Consider the following 16,552-nt stretch of genomic DNA (forward strand, 5'->3'; position numbering starts at 1 on the left):
AACTTGCAATGAAAATGACTTTCTGACCAAATGAGAAATGTAGATCTGAAAATGTAGCTAGACTCTTACCCGTATACATAAATGAACGGTTCACGGTAGATTGGGACCATTTAACTTCGTTTTGCTTGTAGCCTCATCTCGTTTTACCTGTGTTGTGTCAAGTCGGTCTGGTTCACACTAACTGTGGCGCGTGCAGAAAGTAGCCCATTACTTTTTCCAACTGATCTGTCGATAGCGCCTGCTAAATAACGCATTTTGATTTTTAAAATTATGTTTACGTTCGAATGCCGCTCCTGTGAAGTAGTAACGTGTGACAAATGCCTACTTTCCTGAAACTGGTCACAATAAGGTATTTCTGTTTTTTATTTTCAATATATTTGCAAAAGTGTGTCATTAAATCAAATCAAATGTTATTTTTCACATACACATGGTTAGCAGATGTTAATGCGAGTGTAGCGAAATGCTTGTGCTTCTAGTTCCGACAATGCAGTAGCAACCAATGAGTAATCTAACCTAACAATTCCAAAACTACTACCTTATACACACAAGTGTAAAGGGATAAAGAATATGTACATAAAGATATATGAATGAGTGATGGTACAGAACGGCATGGCAAGATGCAGTAGATGGTATGGAGTACAGTATATACATATGAAATTAGTAATGTAGGGTATGTAAACAAAGTGGCATAGTTTAAAGTGGCTAGTGATACATGTATTACATAAAGATGCAGTAGATGATATAGAGTACAGTATATACATATACATATGAGATGAGTAATGTAGGGTATGTAAACATTATATTAAGTGGGGTATTGTGTGTAGATTGATGAGAAAAATAATTTAATCAATTTTAGAATTATGCTCTAATGTAACAAAATGTGGAAAAAGTGAAGGGTTCTGAATACTTTTCAAAAGGTCCAAACTTCTGGTCTCTATCCTAATCCGTCCAAACGTTTTTGAAGTTTTTACCCTTGTAGCATGGCCAGAATTAGGGTGACTAAATCAATGGAGGCCAGAGAAACAAAGTGGTAAAAATTTGGGAAAATTGCTTCGCATCAGCTAGCAAGAATTAAAGATAAAGATACAATATAGAGGTAAGATGGATATCAATTTAGAGACATGACGTGTAGTATTTTCCTATTTTAGTATACACTTTTCATACTAATTCGACATTCCTGTTCTTTTTCTCACAAAAATAAGCGTGTCTCTGTGAAATGTCAACGGCGCACTGAGCGTATACCAAGCATTTTCAAAGCATTTTACATTTATTTCAGCTGGTGTCATGCTATTTTAGCTTTTTGTGACCCATGGAAGCAACTTTAAAGACGACGACCACAATATGTAAAATCCTCAAAAGAGAAACCTGCACCACGATGTCAATAGAGCTCAGGGCTTATTATCAGATGTATTAGGTTACAAAATCTGACCTTTTATATATAGTTGAAGTCAGAAATGTACATACACCTTAGCCAAATACAATTTAACTCAGTTTTTCACAATTCCTTACATTTAATCCAAGTAAAAATTCCCTGTCTTAAATTAGTTAGAATCACCACTTTATTTTAAGAATGTGAAATGTCAGAATAATAGTAGCGAGAATTATTTATTTTAGCTTTTATTTCTTTCATCATATTCCAAGTGGGTCAGAAGTTTACATACACTCAATTAGTATTTGGCAGCATTTCCTTTAAATTAAATAACTTGGGTCAACGTTTTGGGGAGCCTTCCACAAGCTTCCCACAATAAGTTGGGTGAATTTTGGCCCATTCCTCCTGACAGAGCTGGTGTAACTGAGTCAGGTTTGTAGGCCTCCTTGCTCGCACATGCTTTTTCAGTTCTGCCCACACATTTTCTATGGGATTGAGGTCAGGGCTTTGTGATAGCCACTCCAATACCTTGACTTTGTTGTCCTTAAGCCATTTTGCCACAACTTTGGAAGTATGCTTGTGGTCATTGTCCATTTGGAAGAACCATTTGCGACCAAGCTTTATGTCTTGAGATGTTGCTTCAATATATCCACATAATTTTCCATCTTCATGATGCCATCTATTTTGTGAAGTGCACCATTCCCTCCTGCAGCAAAGCACCCCTACAACATGATGCTGCCACCCCCGTGCTTCACGTTTGGGATGGTGTTCTTCGGCTTGCAAGCCTCCCCCTTTTTCCTCTAAACATAACGATGGTCAATATGGCCTAACAGTTCTATTTTCGTTTCATCAGACCAGAGGACATTTCTCCAAAAAGTACGATCTATGTCGATATAGGACTCGTTTTACTGTGGGTATAGATACTTTTGTACCTGTTTCCTCCAGCATCTTCACAAGGTCCTTTGCTGTTGTTCTGGGATTAATTTGCACTTTTCGCACCAAAGTACATTCATTTCTAGGAGACAGAATGGGTCTCCTTCCTGAGCGGTATGACGGCTGCGTGTTCCCATGGTGTTTATACTTGCGTACTATTGTTTGTACAGATGAACATGGAACCTTCAGGTGTTTGGAAATTGCTCCCAAGGATAAACCAGACTTGTGGAAGTCTACAATTGTTTTTCTGAGGATTTCTTATGATTTTCCCATGATGTCAAGCAAGGAGGCACTGAGTTTGAAGGTAGGCCTTGAAATGCATCCACAGGTACACCTCCAATTGACTCAAATAATGTCAATTAGCCTATTAGAAGCTTCTAAAGCCGCGACATCATTTCCTGGAATTTTACAAGCTGTTTAAAGGCACAGTCAACTTAGTGTATGTAAACTTCTGACCCACTGGAATTGTGATACAGTGCATTATAAGTGAAATAATCTGTCTGTTAACAATTGTTGAAAAATGACTTGTGTCATGCACAAAGCAGTTGTCTTAACCGACTTCCGACTTCAACTGTAATGTTAATGATATGTTAATGATATGTTAGAGAAAGAACCCACTAAACTATTCAAAACATGAATAATCATATTTGTCTTGTTAAAATGTACTTTACAACATAAGGAAGTGAAATTTCCTCACCAAATTGCGTTTTCACCCACTCTGGGCAGAGTGGGTAGACACCCTGTAGGGTGCCGTTTGGGATGCAGACAGACACCCTGTAGTGTGCTGTTTGGGATGCAGACAGACACCCTGTAGTGTGCTGTTTGGGATGCAGGCAGACACCCTGTAGGGTGCTGTTTGGGATGCAGACATACACCCTGTAGGTTGCTGTTTGGGATGCAGACAGACATCCTGGACCAACTGTGGCTCTATGGTTTCGTAATTTGTCTCCTTGTCCAACTGTTCTGCTCTCAGCAGCTGTCTTCTTTGTGTGCATGGTGACATGAGAACAGATACGCACCGTTGAGTACAGGGATAGAGGGAGGATATGAGAGAGAGAGAGGGGTATGAGTGTTGGGTTGCTAGGCGGTTTAGATGTCAAAGCCTGTGTTATTGTTTAAGTCTAAGGAGGATGGAGAATAGAAGCCTGTAAGGCTAAACCTGTCTGATCCCCCTCAGATCACTAACATTCCAACTGCACTAACTGCATTTAACTTCATAGTGTTGTTTACGTACGCTGCATGGTGTATTGCTTAAGCTTATACATACAAGGCAAGCAGCTGATCTTAATACTCCTCGCTGTCCCTGCCCTCCAAATTGAATCCCATTCTGCTTATTAATATGTTAAAACATGACCTTTATTCATTTTTTTATACGATTTTATTTGATATTTTATTAGTACAAAACAGACATCATACAAACATCAACTACATCACTCCTACCCAGACCCACTAGCCCTCACCCCTATCTCCATCAACTACATCACTCCTACCCAGACCCACTAGCCCTCACCCCTATCTCCATCAACTACATCACTCCTACCCAGACCCACTAGCCCTCACCCCTATCTCCATCAACTACATCACTCCTACCCAGACCCACTAGCCCTCACCCCTATCTCCATCAACTACATCACTCCTAACCAGACCCACTAGCCCTCACCCCTATCTCCATCAACTACATCACTCCTACCCAGACCCACTAGCCATCACCCCTATCTCCATCAACTACATCACTCCTACCCAGACCCACTAGCCCTCACCCCTATCTCCATCAACTACATCACTCCTACCCAGACCCACTAGCCCTCACCCCAATCTCCATCAACTACATCACTCCTACCCAGACCCACTAGCCATCACCCCTATCTCCATCAACTACATCACTCCTACCCAGACCCACTAGCCCTCACCCCTATCTCCATCAACTACATCACTCCTACCCAGATCCACTATCCCTCACCCCTATCTCCATCAACTACATCACTCCTACCCAGACCCACTAGCCATCACCCCTATCTCCATCAACTACATCACTCCTACCCAGACCCACTAGCCATCACCCCTATCTCCATCAACTACATCACTCCTACCCAGACCCACTAGCCATCACCCCTATCTCCATCAACTACATCACTCCTACCCAGACCCACTAGCCATCACCTCTATCTCCATCAACTACATCACTCCTACCCAGACCCACTAGCCATCACCCCTATCTCCATCAACTACATCACTGCTACCCAGACCCACTAGCCATCACCCCTATCTCCATCAACTACATCACTCCTACCCAGACCCACTAGCCATCACCCCTATCTCCATCAACTACATCACTCCTACCCAGACCCACTAGCCATCACCCCTATCTCCATCAACTACATCACTCCTACCCAGACCCACTAGCCATCACCTCTATCTCCATCAACTACATCACTCCTACCCAGACCCACTAGCCATCACCCCTATCTCCATCAACTACATCACTGCTACCCAGACCCACTAGCCATCACCCCTATCTCCATCAACTACATCACTCCTACCCAGACCCACTAGCCATCACCCCTATCTCCATCAACTACATCACTCCTACCCAGACCCACTAGCCCTCACCCCTATCTCCATCAACTACATCACTCCTACCCAGACCCACTAGCCATCACCCCTATCTCCATCAACTACATCACTCCTACCCAGACCCACTAGCCCTCACCCCTATCTCCATCAACTACATCACTCCTACCCAGACCCACTAGCCATCACCTCTATCTCCATCAACTACATCACTCCTACCCAGACCCACTAGCCATCACCCCTATCTCCATCAACTACATCACTCCTACCCAGACCCACTAGCCATCACCCCTATCTCATCAACTACATCACTCCTACCCAGACCCACTAGCCATCACCTCTATCTCCATCAACTACATCACTCCTACCCAGACCCACTAGCCATCACCTCTATCTCCATCAACTACATCACTCCTACCCAGACCCACTAGCCATCACCCCTATCTCCATCAACTACATCACTCCTACCCAGACCCACTAGCCATCACCCCTATCTCCATCAACTACATCACTCCTACCCAGACCCACTAGCCATCACCCCTATCTCCATCAACTACATCACTGCTACCCAGACCCACTAGCCATCACCCCTATCTCCATCAACTACATCACTCCTACCCAGACCCACTAGCCATCACCCCTATCTCCATCAACTACATCACTCCTACCCAGACCCACTAGTCCTCACCCCTATCTCCATCAACTACATCACTCCTACCCAGACCCACTAGCCATCACCCGTATCTCCAGCGCCCGTATCACTTTCCACCACATGGCCTCAAACTGCATGATTTTGTTAAAATATTACTTTTAGTACCCTCTCCACCTAGGATATTCCAGTCCTAACCTTAACTCTTAGCCCTCCCAGCTTCACCCAAACATTTCACAATCATTATGAGATATGTCCAGCCTCTTCACGAGGACCACACCTTCCACTGCATTGTTGCATAGGCCTGGAGTGTGTGACCTGGGTTATGTGAATGTGTTTCTGGGGTTGTGTGAGTGTGTGACCTGGGTTGTGTGAATGTGTTTCTGGGGTTGTGTGAGTGTGTGATCTGGGTTATGTGAATGTGTTTCTGGGGCTGTGTGAGTGTGTGACCTGGGTTGTGTGAGTGTGTGACCTGGGTTGTGTGAATGTGTTTCTGGGGTTGTGTGAGTGTGTGACCTGGGTTACGTGAATGTGTTTCTGGGGTTGTGTGAGTGTGTGACCTGGGTTGTGTGAATGTGTTTCTGGGGTTGTGTGAGTGTGTGACCTGGGTTACGTGAATGTGTTTCTGGGGTTGTGTGAGTGTGTGACCTGGGTTACGTGAATGTGTTTCTGGGGTTGTGTGAGTGTGTGACCTGGGTTACGTGAATGTGTTTCTGGGGTTGTGTGAGTGTGTGACCTGGGTTACGTGAATGTGTTTCTGGGGTTGTGCGAGTGTGTGACCTGGGTTATGTGAATGTGTTTCTGGGGTTGTGTGAGTGTGTGACCTGGGTTATGTGAATGTGTTTCTGGGGCTGTGTGAGTGTGACCTGGGTTACGTGAATGTGTTTCTGGGGTTGTGTGAGTGTGACCTGGGTTATGTGAATGTGTTTCTGGGGTTGTGTGAGTGTGTGACCTGAGTTATGTGAATGTGTTTCTGGGGTTGTGTGAGTGTGTGACCTGGGTTACTTGAATGTGTTTCTGGGGTTGTGTGAGTGTGTGACCTGGGTTATGTGAATGTGTTTCTGGGGTTGTGTGAGTGTGTGACCTGGGTTATGTGAATGTGTTTCTGGGGTTGTGTGAGTGTGTGACCTGGGTTATGTGAATGTGTTTCTGGGGTTGTGTGAGTGTGTGACCTGGGTTATGTGAATGTGTGTCTGGGGTTATGTGAGTGTGTGACCTGGGTTATGTGAATGTGTTTCTGGGGCTGTGTGAGTGTGACCTGGGTTATGTGAATGTGTTTCTGGGGTTGTGTGAGTGTGTGACCTGGGTTATGTGAATGTGTTTCTGGGGTTGTGTGAGTGTGTGACCTGGGTTATGTGAATGTGTTTCTGGGGTTGTGTGAGTGTGTGACCTGGGTTATGTGAATGTGTTTCTGGGGTTGTGTGAGTGTGTGACCTGGGTTATGTGAATGTGTTTCTGGGGTTGTGTGAGTGTGTGACCTGGGTTATGTGAATGTGTTTCTGGGGTTGTGTGAGTGTGTGACCTGGGTTAGGTGAATGTGTTTCTGGGGTTGTGTGAGTGTGTGACCTGGGTTAGGTGAATGTGTTTCTGGGGTTGTGTGAGTGTGTGACCTGGGTTATGTGAATGTGTTTCTGGGGTTGTGTGATTAGGAGAGTTGGCTTGTCCTCTGTACTTGCTATGTCTTCAATGGGGGAGGAGGGTGTTAATGAACGTTGTGTGTGTGTGTGTGGGCAGATATGTGTCTGTGTATGTGACTGCTTAGCCTTGGTATTTGGTGAATTTCATAAGGAGGTGAATGTGTGTGTGTGACACTTTGGCCTTGGTGACCACTGTGCTTTTCTGGTGAGTGTGGGCGTGCTTGTGTGTGTTGTGTGTGTGCTTGCGGCCGTGTGTGTTTGGGCAGAGATCAGGTGGTCAGGGAGAGATCACAATATGGCAGAGTGGTGGAGTGAGGGGAGAGGAGAGGAGAGGGGATGAGGGGAGGGGAGAAGGGTGTGTGAGGCTCTGGATATTTTTAACTGGTCAGGGACAGCACAGTGGGAGCAGCCCTGGATTTGGAAGTGTTCAGGAGGGTGTGTGGCACAGGCAGGATGGGGAGGCTGGGAGTTCAGGGGTTGAGGTGATGGGGGTTCGGGGTTATTTGCTTATTCTTGGATCAATGGCAGATGCCTCCTTGAGCCCTGAAATAAGAACGATCCTGCTTTTCATCTACTACACTCTGTAACAGTCATCATCTGTTCATCTACTACACTCTGTAACAGTCATCATCTGTTCATCTACTACACTCTGTAACAGTTATCATCTGTTCATCTACTACACTCTGTAACAGTCATCATCTGTTCATCTACTACACGCTGTAACACAGTCATCATCTGTTCATCTACTACACTCTGTAACAGTCATCATCTGTTCATCTACTACACTCTGTAACAGTCATCATCTGTTCATCTACTACACTCTGTAACAGTCATAATCTGTTCATCTACTACACTCTGTAACAGTTATCATCTGTTCATCTACTACACTCTGTAACAGTCATCATCTGTTCATCTACTACACGCTGTAACACAGTCATCATCTGTTCATCTACTACACTCTGTAACAGTCATCATCTGTTCATCTACTACACTCTGTAACAGTCATCATCTGTTCATCTACTACACTCTGTAACAGTTATCATCTGTTCATCTACTACACTCTGTAACAGTCATCATCTGTTCATCTACTACACTCTGTAACAGTCATCATCTGTTCATCTACTACACTCTGTAACAGTTATCATCTGTTCATCTACTACACTCTGTAACAGTCATCATCTGTTCATCTACTACACGCTGTAACACAGTCATCATCTGTTCATCTACTACATGCTTTAACACAGTCATCATCTGTTCATCTACTACACTCTGTAACAGTTATCATCTGTTCATCTACTACACGCTGTAACACAGTCATCACCTGTTCATCTACTACACGCTGTAACACAGTCATCATCTGTTCATCTACTACACTCTGTAACCGTTATCATCTGTTCATCTACTACACGCTGTAACAGTCATCATCTGTTCATCTACTACACGCTGTAACAGTTATCATCTGTTCATCTACTACACGCTGTAACAGTTATCATCTGTTCATCTACTACACGCTGAAACACAGTCATCATCTGTTCATCTACTACACTCTGTAGCAGTTATCATCTGTTTATCTACTACACGCTGTAACACAGTCATCATCTGTTCATCTACTACACGCTGTAACAGTTATCATCTGTTCATCTACTACACTCTGTAACAGTTATCATCTGTTCATCTACTACACTCTGTAACAGTTATCATCTGTTCATCTACTACACTCTGTAACAGTTATCATCTGTTCATCTACTACACTCTGTAACAGTCATCATCTGATCATCTACTACACTCTGTAGCAGTTATCATCTGTTTATCTACTACATGCTGTAACACAGTCATCATCTGTTCATCTACTACACGCTGTAACACAGTCATCATCTGTTCATCTACTACACGCTGTAACAGTTATCATCTGTTCATCTACTACACGCTGTAACACAGTCATCATCTGTTCATCTACTACACGCTGTAACACAGTCATCATCTGTTCATCTACTACACGCTGTAACAGTTATCATCTGTTCATCTACTACACTCTGTAACAGTCATCATCTGTTCATCTACTACACGCTGTAACACAGTCATCATCTGTTCATCTACTACATGCTGTAACACAGTCATCATCTGTTCATCTACTACACGCTGTAACAGTTATCATCTGTTCATCTACTACACGCTGTAACAGTTATCATCTGTTCATCTACTACACGCTGTAACAGTCATCATCTGTTCATCTACTACACTCTGTAACAGTTATCATCTGTTCATCTACTACACTCTGTAACAGTTATCATCTGTTCATCTACTACACTCTGTAGCAGTTATCATCTGTTTATCTACTACACGCTGTAACAGTCATCATCTGTTTATCTACTACATGCTGTAACAGTCATCATCTGTTCATCTACTACACTCTGTAACAGTTATCATCTGTTCATCTACTACACTCTGTAACAGTCATCATCTGTTCATCTACTACACTCTGTAACAGTCATCATCTGTTCATCTACTACACTCTGTAACAGTTATCATCTGTTCATCTACTACACGCTGTAACACAGTCATCATCTGTTTATCTACTACACTCTATAGCAGTTATCATCTGTTTATCTACTACACTCTGTAACAGTTATCATCTGTTCATCTACTACACTCTGTAACAGTCATCATCTGTTTATCTACTACACGCTGTAACAGTCATCATCTGTTCATCTACTACACTCTGTAACAGTTATCATCTGTTCATCTACTACACTCTGTAGCAGTCATCATCTGTTCATCAACAATTTCTCATCCCTCTCAGTCACGATATGCTGGGAAAAATCGTCATTTCATTTATCTGACTTTAATTTATCTGTATGTCCAGCCCTCATACACTCATCACCACACACTGTGACTGCCTAGTGGTTAGAGCATTGGACTAGTAACCGAAAGGTTGCAAGTTCAAATCCCCGAGCTGACAAGGTACAAAATCTGTCGTTCTGCCCTTAAACAGGCAGTTAACCCACTGTTCCTAGGCCGTCATTGAAAATAAGAATTTGTTCTTAACTGACTTGCCTAGTAAAATAAAGGTTAAAAAAATATATATATTGAGCCTCACAATGAAGTGTTTTAACATTTTATTTTCAGGACAACCAGGGCTACAAGTAGATCACAAATCAATTTGATATAAACAAATGCATTCATGATTTATTGACAAATGTCAATACAAAAAAGAAGGTCCACCAAAGCATAAATCTGATAAAAAATGAATTTATACGAATGTAAGTACAGAAATTGTTTGCTCACTGGGAAATGACAGTGACAACAGTTTGGAATTTGAGACAGCAACTATGTGAGCTTATTACAGTATTATAGACACTTCGTCCTGGGATTTCCTATGTAGAAGAATGTAGAAGAATCCCATACCTTCTAACCAACTCTTGTGTAGCTTGTGAAGTCATAGAGCAAAACATGTTACGTGTTGGTGGGAGTCCATCCGGACTCTACAGACGTTTTTGTCGAAATACCCGGCACACCGCGCCGGCGTTATGGTGGTACTCATTGAAAGCATTCATACAGTATGATATCAAAATCAGCTGTTGGCTTTGCTGTTCCGCTGTGGGGCTTGTGTACTTTACTTTCTACCTTCTTCAGCATGAAATAGCTGTAACAGTAAAGTCAAGGTCAAGGTTTCAAGGTCTTTCATGTCAACTGGCTGCTTGACTGGTTGCTTTTTGTTGCAGTGAGTGGACATATCAGTTTTACCTCTGAAATGTGTTTGGTTTGTTTTGTTTTATTCCGCCACTGACTGTAGGAGGTATGTAAAGGTGTGGGGGACACCATGTAGTAGGAACACAGAGAGACAGACAGGTAACTGGGCTGTGGTGGTTGGAGTGTTGGCGTGCTCAGTGTTCTGTTGATCTTCCTAGCTCAGACATGCTCATATCATGTGATTCCCTCCTACCCCTTCTTCACCCCACAGAAGGAACGTGTGTTAGGTTAGTTCACAGACATTTGAAGACTCTGTAAAATGTACAGCTGTAGAAGTGAAGTAGTAGAGTGTGTTGGAGTGGCTTTGGCATATTTCTATGCAGCATGGCATGGGTTAATGTCTAAACTACCACCTTTAGACCATGGCTGTACTCCAGGAGGACCTTGTGTATACAGTGTGCTTGAATGAAAATTATAATATTTTTTAATTGGCTTGCACCAACAGTGCTTGAAGAGCTTGTGCCATACACCAGGAGTTAACAGAGCTAGGACTATGGCACTGACTGAATAACTTCCTGTTTACTCTTTAACTAACTCTTTCTTTCTCTCTCCTGTCTTTCCATCTCTCCTTATAGTGGTGGACCCACATGGAAAGACCTCATCCCCCATCCTGGAGCACCCCGGCCCAGCCGACCAGCCTGCCGCTCCACCCCTGCGTCGGAGGAAGGAGCGTCCCCAGGTGCTGAACTTGAGTGATGCAGAGATGGCCGGGGTGCTGCGACCTAGGCCGGGCCGACTGGACAGCCCTAGCAACCGTTACGCCGGTGACTGGAGTCGCTGTGGAGAGCGCTACCTCCCCCCTCCTCTGGCTCAGGAGGAAAATGACTATGATGATGTTCCTTCTGAGGATATGGAGGTCACTGAGGAGGGACAGGAAGGAGAGGACAGGGGGAAGGAAGGGGGAGAGGAGCTGAGACAGGAAGGATTACTGGACAGTGGACAGGAGGAAGGACAGGCAGAGCCACCTACAGCAAAACAGGAACCCCCACTACTCCAGGAGGTGATGGAGGGACCTGTAGAGAAGGAGGAAGAGGAGAGAGAAGCAGAAGAGGAGAGAGTGGAGGAGAGCGATGTCTCCAGTGACGGTCAGCCATCAGACGATAGGGTGTGTGATGATGAGGATGAGCGCATCCTGCCCCTCCACAACCCCAAAGAGCACACATACCAGGCTTACATGAAGATCCAGGACATCAGCCCCGTTCTCAGCAACAGGGTCAACCTGCGAGACCTGCAGGAGAGCATCGACACGCTCATAGGCAACCTGGAGAGAGAGCTCAACAAGAACAATCTCAAAGTTAGCTACTAACACAACACACATTCAGCCTAACAGGCTACTGACTCAAACACACAGCCCAACAGGCTACTGACTCAAACACACAGCCCAACAGGCTACTGACTCAACACACAGCCCAACAGGCTACTGACTCAACACACAGCCTAACAGGCTACTGACTCAAACACACAGCCCAACAGACTACTGACTCAAACACACAGCCCAACAGGCTACTGACTCAACACACAGCCCAACAGGCTACTGACTCAACACACAGCCCAACAGGCTACTGACTCAAACACACAGCCCAACAGACTACTGACTCAACACACAGCCCAACAGACTACTGACTCAAACACACAGCCCAACAGACTACTGACTCAACACATAGCCCAACAGACTACTGACTCAACACACAGCCCAACAGACTACTGACTCAACACATAGCCCAACAGACTACTGACTCAACACATAGCCCAACAGACTACTGACTCAACACATAGCCCAACAGACTACTGACTCAACACACAGCCCAACAGACTACTGACTCAACACATAGCCCAACAGGCTACTGACTCAACACATAGCCCAACAGGCTACTGACTCAACACATAGCCCAACAGGCTACTGACTCAAACACACAGCCCAACAGACTACTGACGCAACACACAGCCCAACAGGCTACTGACTCAACACACAGCCCAACAGACTACTGACTCAACACACAGCCCAACAGACTACTGACTCAACACACAGCCCAACAGACTACTGACTCAAACACACAGCCCAACAGACTACTGACTCAACACACAGCCCAACAGACTAGTGACTCAAACACACAGCCCAAAAGACTACTGACTCAACACACACAGCCCAACAGGCTACTGACTCAAACACACGGCCCCCGAAGATGGAAAAGGCTTAGCTAATTCTAAGGGCTTCGAGACTGGAGAGTTGTTGGGGTTCAGGAATTTGGCTCCAGGGTTGCCGTGGTGACCTTTAATAAAGACGACTCAGTGGCACGTGCACCCGTGTCGTGCGCCCCTGCAGAACTCTGGTGTTTAGAACTCTGGTGCGTGATTGGCTGGACACTTGATTTAGCACCTACCCACAAGACATTATTAGATGTTTCATTAATGTTTTGCTTTTGATGACTTGTTTTTACATGTCGCTCATGTTCTGTTGTTCTTATCCGGTTGTTGTTGTTGTTGTTGTTGTTGTTGCTTCTCTTCTTATTAGAAGAACCCATTGACCCCCAGGGGTGTAAACGGTGCCTTAATTGTGTGAAGGTGGGACTTTAAGGCAGGGGACAGCTTTTCTATTGAGGTACGAAACATTATGACGTACAGCAATGCACTTATGAGGCAGGCTTTAGTGTATAGTACAAGTCATTTAGGTATCTGGTACATGCAGTATAGCTGGCTATGGACTGGGAGGAGAACCAGGGAGGGGGCTAGACCTCTGAACCCTCCTCCTCCTCAGGTACGAGTACAAACGTATCATACAGTCACATACATACATACCTGCTTCAATACCATGAAGAAACACATAAACAAGGAGATAATGGGTGATGAGTGTTTCTCTCTACCTGCTAGAACAGAGCAGCTAATCTGTAGCAACAAAGAGAGATAGAAAAAATAACTAAAGTGATGTCATGTATTTGAAAAATGAATAAGTGAATATGACATGGGTGAAAACCATTAATATCTGGTTTTCTTTTAGCCCTTCTTCCCCAACCTCCCACATGATCTCGACCAGGGTTTGGTCTTAATGTGCACCCAGGGGTTCCCCAGAACCCCTGATCAAGACCACACGTACCAAACTCATTCCACGGAGGGCCCAGGGTCTGCGGGTTTTCGCTCCTCCCTTGCGCTTAATTGATTAATTAAGGTAATTAATTAGTAAGGAACTCCCTACACCTGGTTGTCTAGGGCCTAATTGAAATGGAAAAACCAAAAAACCTGCAGACACTAGGCCCTCCATGGAATGAGTTTCAGACCCATGATCTAGACAGACAGTGATCACCTGCGGGTTTAAAGAGGAAAAAGTCAAATATGGGAAACTTACGTATGGTACATACTGACTGCAGAACAGCAGTTCACGTGTTTCATAGAAACAGTTACTGTGTGGAGAGGGTTCTGGCTAGTACGACATGTGAGTCCACTACCTAAATAGATAAAAGCAAGTTTTCAGAAATCCAGGGATTCAGAATGATCAGTATTTAACATATTTATGTATATATAAATGTATTTGGAGTATATATATATATTATTTTTTACAGCTTATATATATATTTCCATACAGGCATATTTAAATGCTCACCATAACCTTGTAGTGTTGACCCATGATAGACTATATAGACGGATTGGTTGTTTAGCAACAAAACCAACACATGTGCAACTATGGGGTTAAACAGATGGGGTTGGCTTAGACTGTTGATAACATGTCAACTATATTTTGTTTCTAATGTTCATTGAAAACAAATACATTTGCACAATGAGCACTTGTCTCTCAAATACATTGTTACAGTTGGTTAGCTAGCTAGAGAATATTCGCCATATTAGCATAGATGTGACATCAGTCAAAACAAGACATGGTATCAAGAACAAGATAAAACAAGCTGAAACGAGCCACCTACAATTCCCCACATGGCAGATTCTTGTCATTGTTGCTAGCTATCTGTCCATCCAGGACCACAACACACGGCCTTCTGCCCCATTGAACTGCGTGCATGGTTTTCGTGACGTTGTCACCTAACCCGTCTGTTGCTTTGTTTCCTCCCACTTAAGCTACCTGTACACATCTTAAACGTGCTGGACTAATGGTACAACTTAAGCTGTAATATATATGACATAGAAATACATTCTTGCAGAAAGAGAGATATTGTTATTTTTGTTATATTTTTTTGTACATATTTGGCATCTGTTTTGTCGCCGGTTGGTCTAATCTGAGTTCATAGTTGTGTTTAAAAGGTACTGATGAACATTGTTGCATGGTCAAAAGCTTTATTACTGACTTAAACAAGTATATTTCCCACCTGAGGTTATCGTATCATATTTATGTGTACATGGAGATTCTTTTCTATTTGTTCCTATCCCACTTTTTTGTCATCCCTTTGACAGCTGCTGACACAGACTAACAACCAGGTTCAAAAGAACATTTAATTGAAAGACTAAAAGAAAGGAAAATCATTCAGCTAGCTAGTCCCTAAGGCGATTGCAGTGCAGTAGTTTCCTATGGTGATGGGAAACTATCCAGTGAATCTTTCATTATATAAGGATGTTTTTCTGGTTCTAGCCTGGCTCTTGTTCCTCTCCTCCGGATCTGGCCCTTGTTCCTCTCCTCCGGATCTGGCCCTTGTTCCTCTCCTCCGGATCTGGCCCTTGTTCCTCTCCTCCGGATCTGGCCCTTGTTCCTCTCCTCCGGATCTGGCCCTTGTTCCTCTCCTCCGGATCTGGCCCTTGTTCCTCTCCTCCGGATCTGGCCCTTGTTCCTCTCCTCCGGATCTGGCCCTTGTTCCTCTTCTCCGGATCTGGCCCTTGTTCCTCTCCTCCGGGTCTGACCCTGGTTCCTCTCCTCCGGGCCTGGCCTGGCCCTGTTTCCTCTCCTCCGGGCCTGGCCTGGCCCTGTTTCCTCTCCTCCGGGCCTGGCCTGGCCCTGTTTCCTCTCCTCCGGGCCTGGCCTGGGCCTGTTTCCTCTCCACCGGGCCTGGCCTGGCCCTGTTTCCTCTCCTCCGGGCCTGGCCTGGCCCTGTTTCCTCTCCTCTGGGGCTGGCCTAGCACTGTATCTATCAATGCATTCCTCCCTCTTCACTCTTTCTCTAACCCCCTCCCTCCTTCCCTCTTAATCAGTGTGTCACATGTCCACATTGTGTCTGAGCACGTGCACATCGTTGTTTGCGTGTACAGTAAGTGTCATACGGTCAGCGTGTTTCTGTAATAGTTGTTTTGTTTAATCTCTGTCCTGTTTGTATGTCTGTCTTGGAAACAGAAAGCTATGATGAAAGCATCCCTAAATAGAATAATACTTTGAACTGATCTTGAGAAATGTATGGTCATATTAAAGTATATATTTCACATGGCCTTGCGTCTTTCTGGTTATTACATTTTGTCAAGTTGATTCAACCATGTTCTGCTGCCAAATCCTTGGCCGGTAGATGAGAGTAAAGTGAAACACTCAAAACATCCCATTTTGAGATGTAATGTCTGTTATGTCTTTTTGCTATTCACTTTAGACCCGTATTAACATTTCTAACATTAACAGTCATTAACAGTCACTTATTTATTGAGTCTTGGTTTCTACCGATGTTGCTTTCAGAATCCGCTACTGTGCTGTGACTTCCTGCCTTTAAGTTAGAAGGGATTTCAAAT

The 16,552-nt window shown here is 44.1% G+C and overlaps 1 protein-coding gene across 4 annotated transcripts in view; it reads left to right on the plus strand.

The window, feature by feature from the left end:
* The window catches only part of syde2 (synapse defective 1, Rho GTPase, homolog 2 (C. elegans)), a 67,383-nt gene extending 51,120 nt beyond the window's left edge, over window positions 1-16,263 (plus strand). For all 4 annotated transcript variants that reach the window (XM_031785675.1, XM_031785674.1, XM_031785676.1 and 1 more), the window contains exon 7: window positions 11,485-16,263. In XM_031785675.1, the coding sequence (XP_031641535.1) occupies window positions 11,485-12,215 (731 nt within the window). In that variant the 3' untranslated portion in view covers window positions 12,216-16,263. The remainder of the gene's footprint in view (window positions 1-11,484) is intronic.
* Window positions 16,264-16,552: the final 289 nt, after the last annotated feature.

This window comes from Oncorhynchus kisutch, linkage group LG13, assembly GCF_002021735.2.
Source record: "Oncorhynchus kisutch isolate 150728-3 linkage group LG13, Okis_V2, whole genome shotgun sequence".
NCBI classification, from domain to species: domain Eukaryota; kingdom Metazoa; phylum Chordata; class Actinopteri; order Salmoniformes; family Salmonidae; genus Oncorhynchus; species Oncorhynchus kisutch.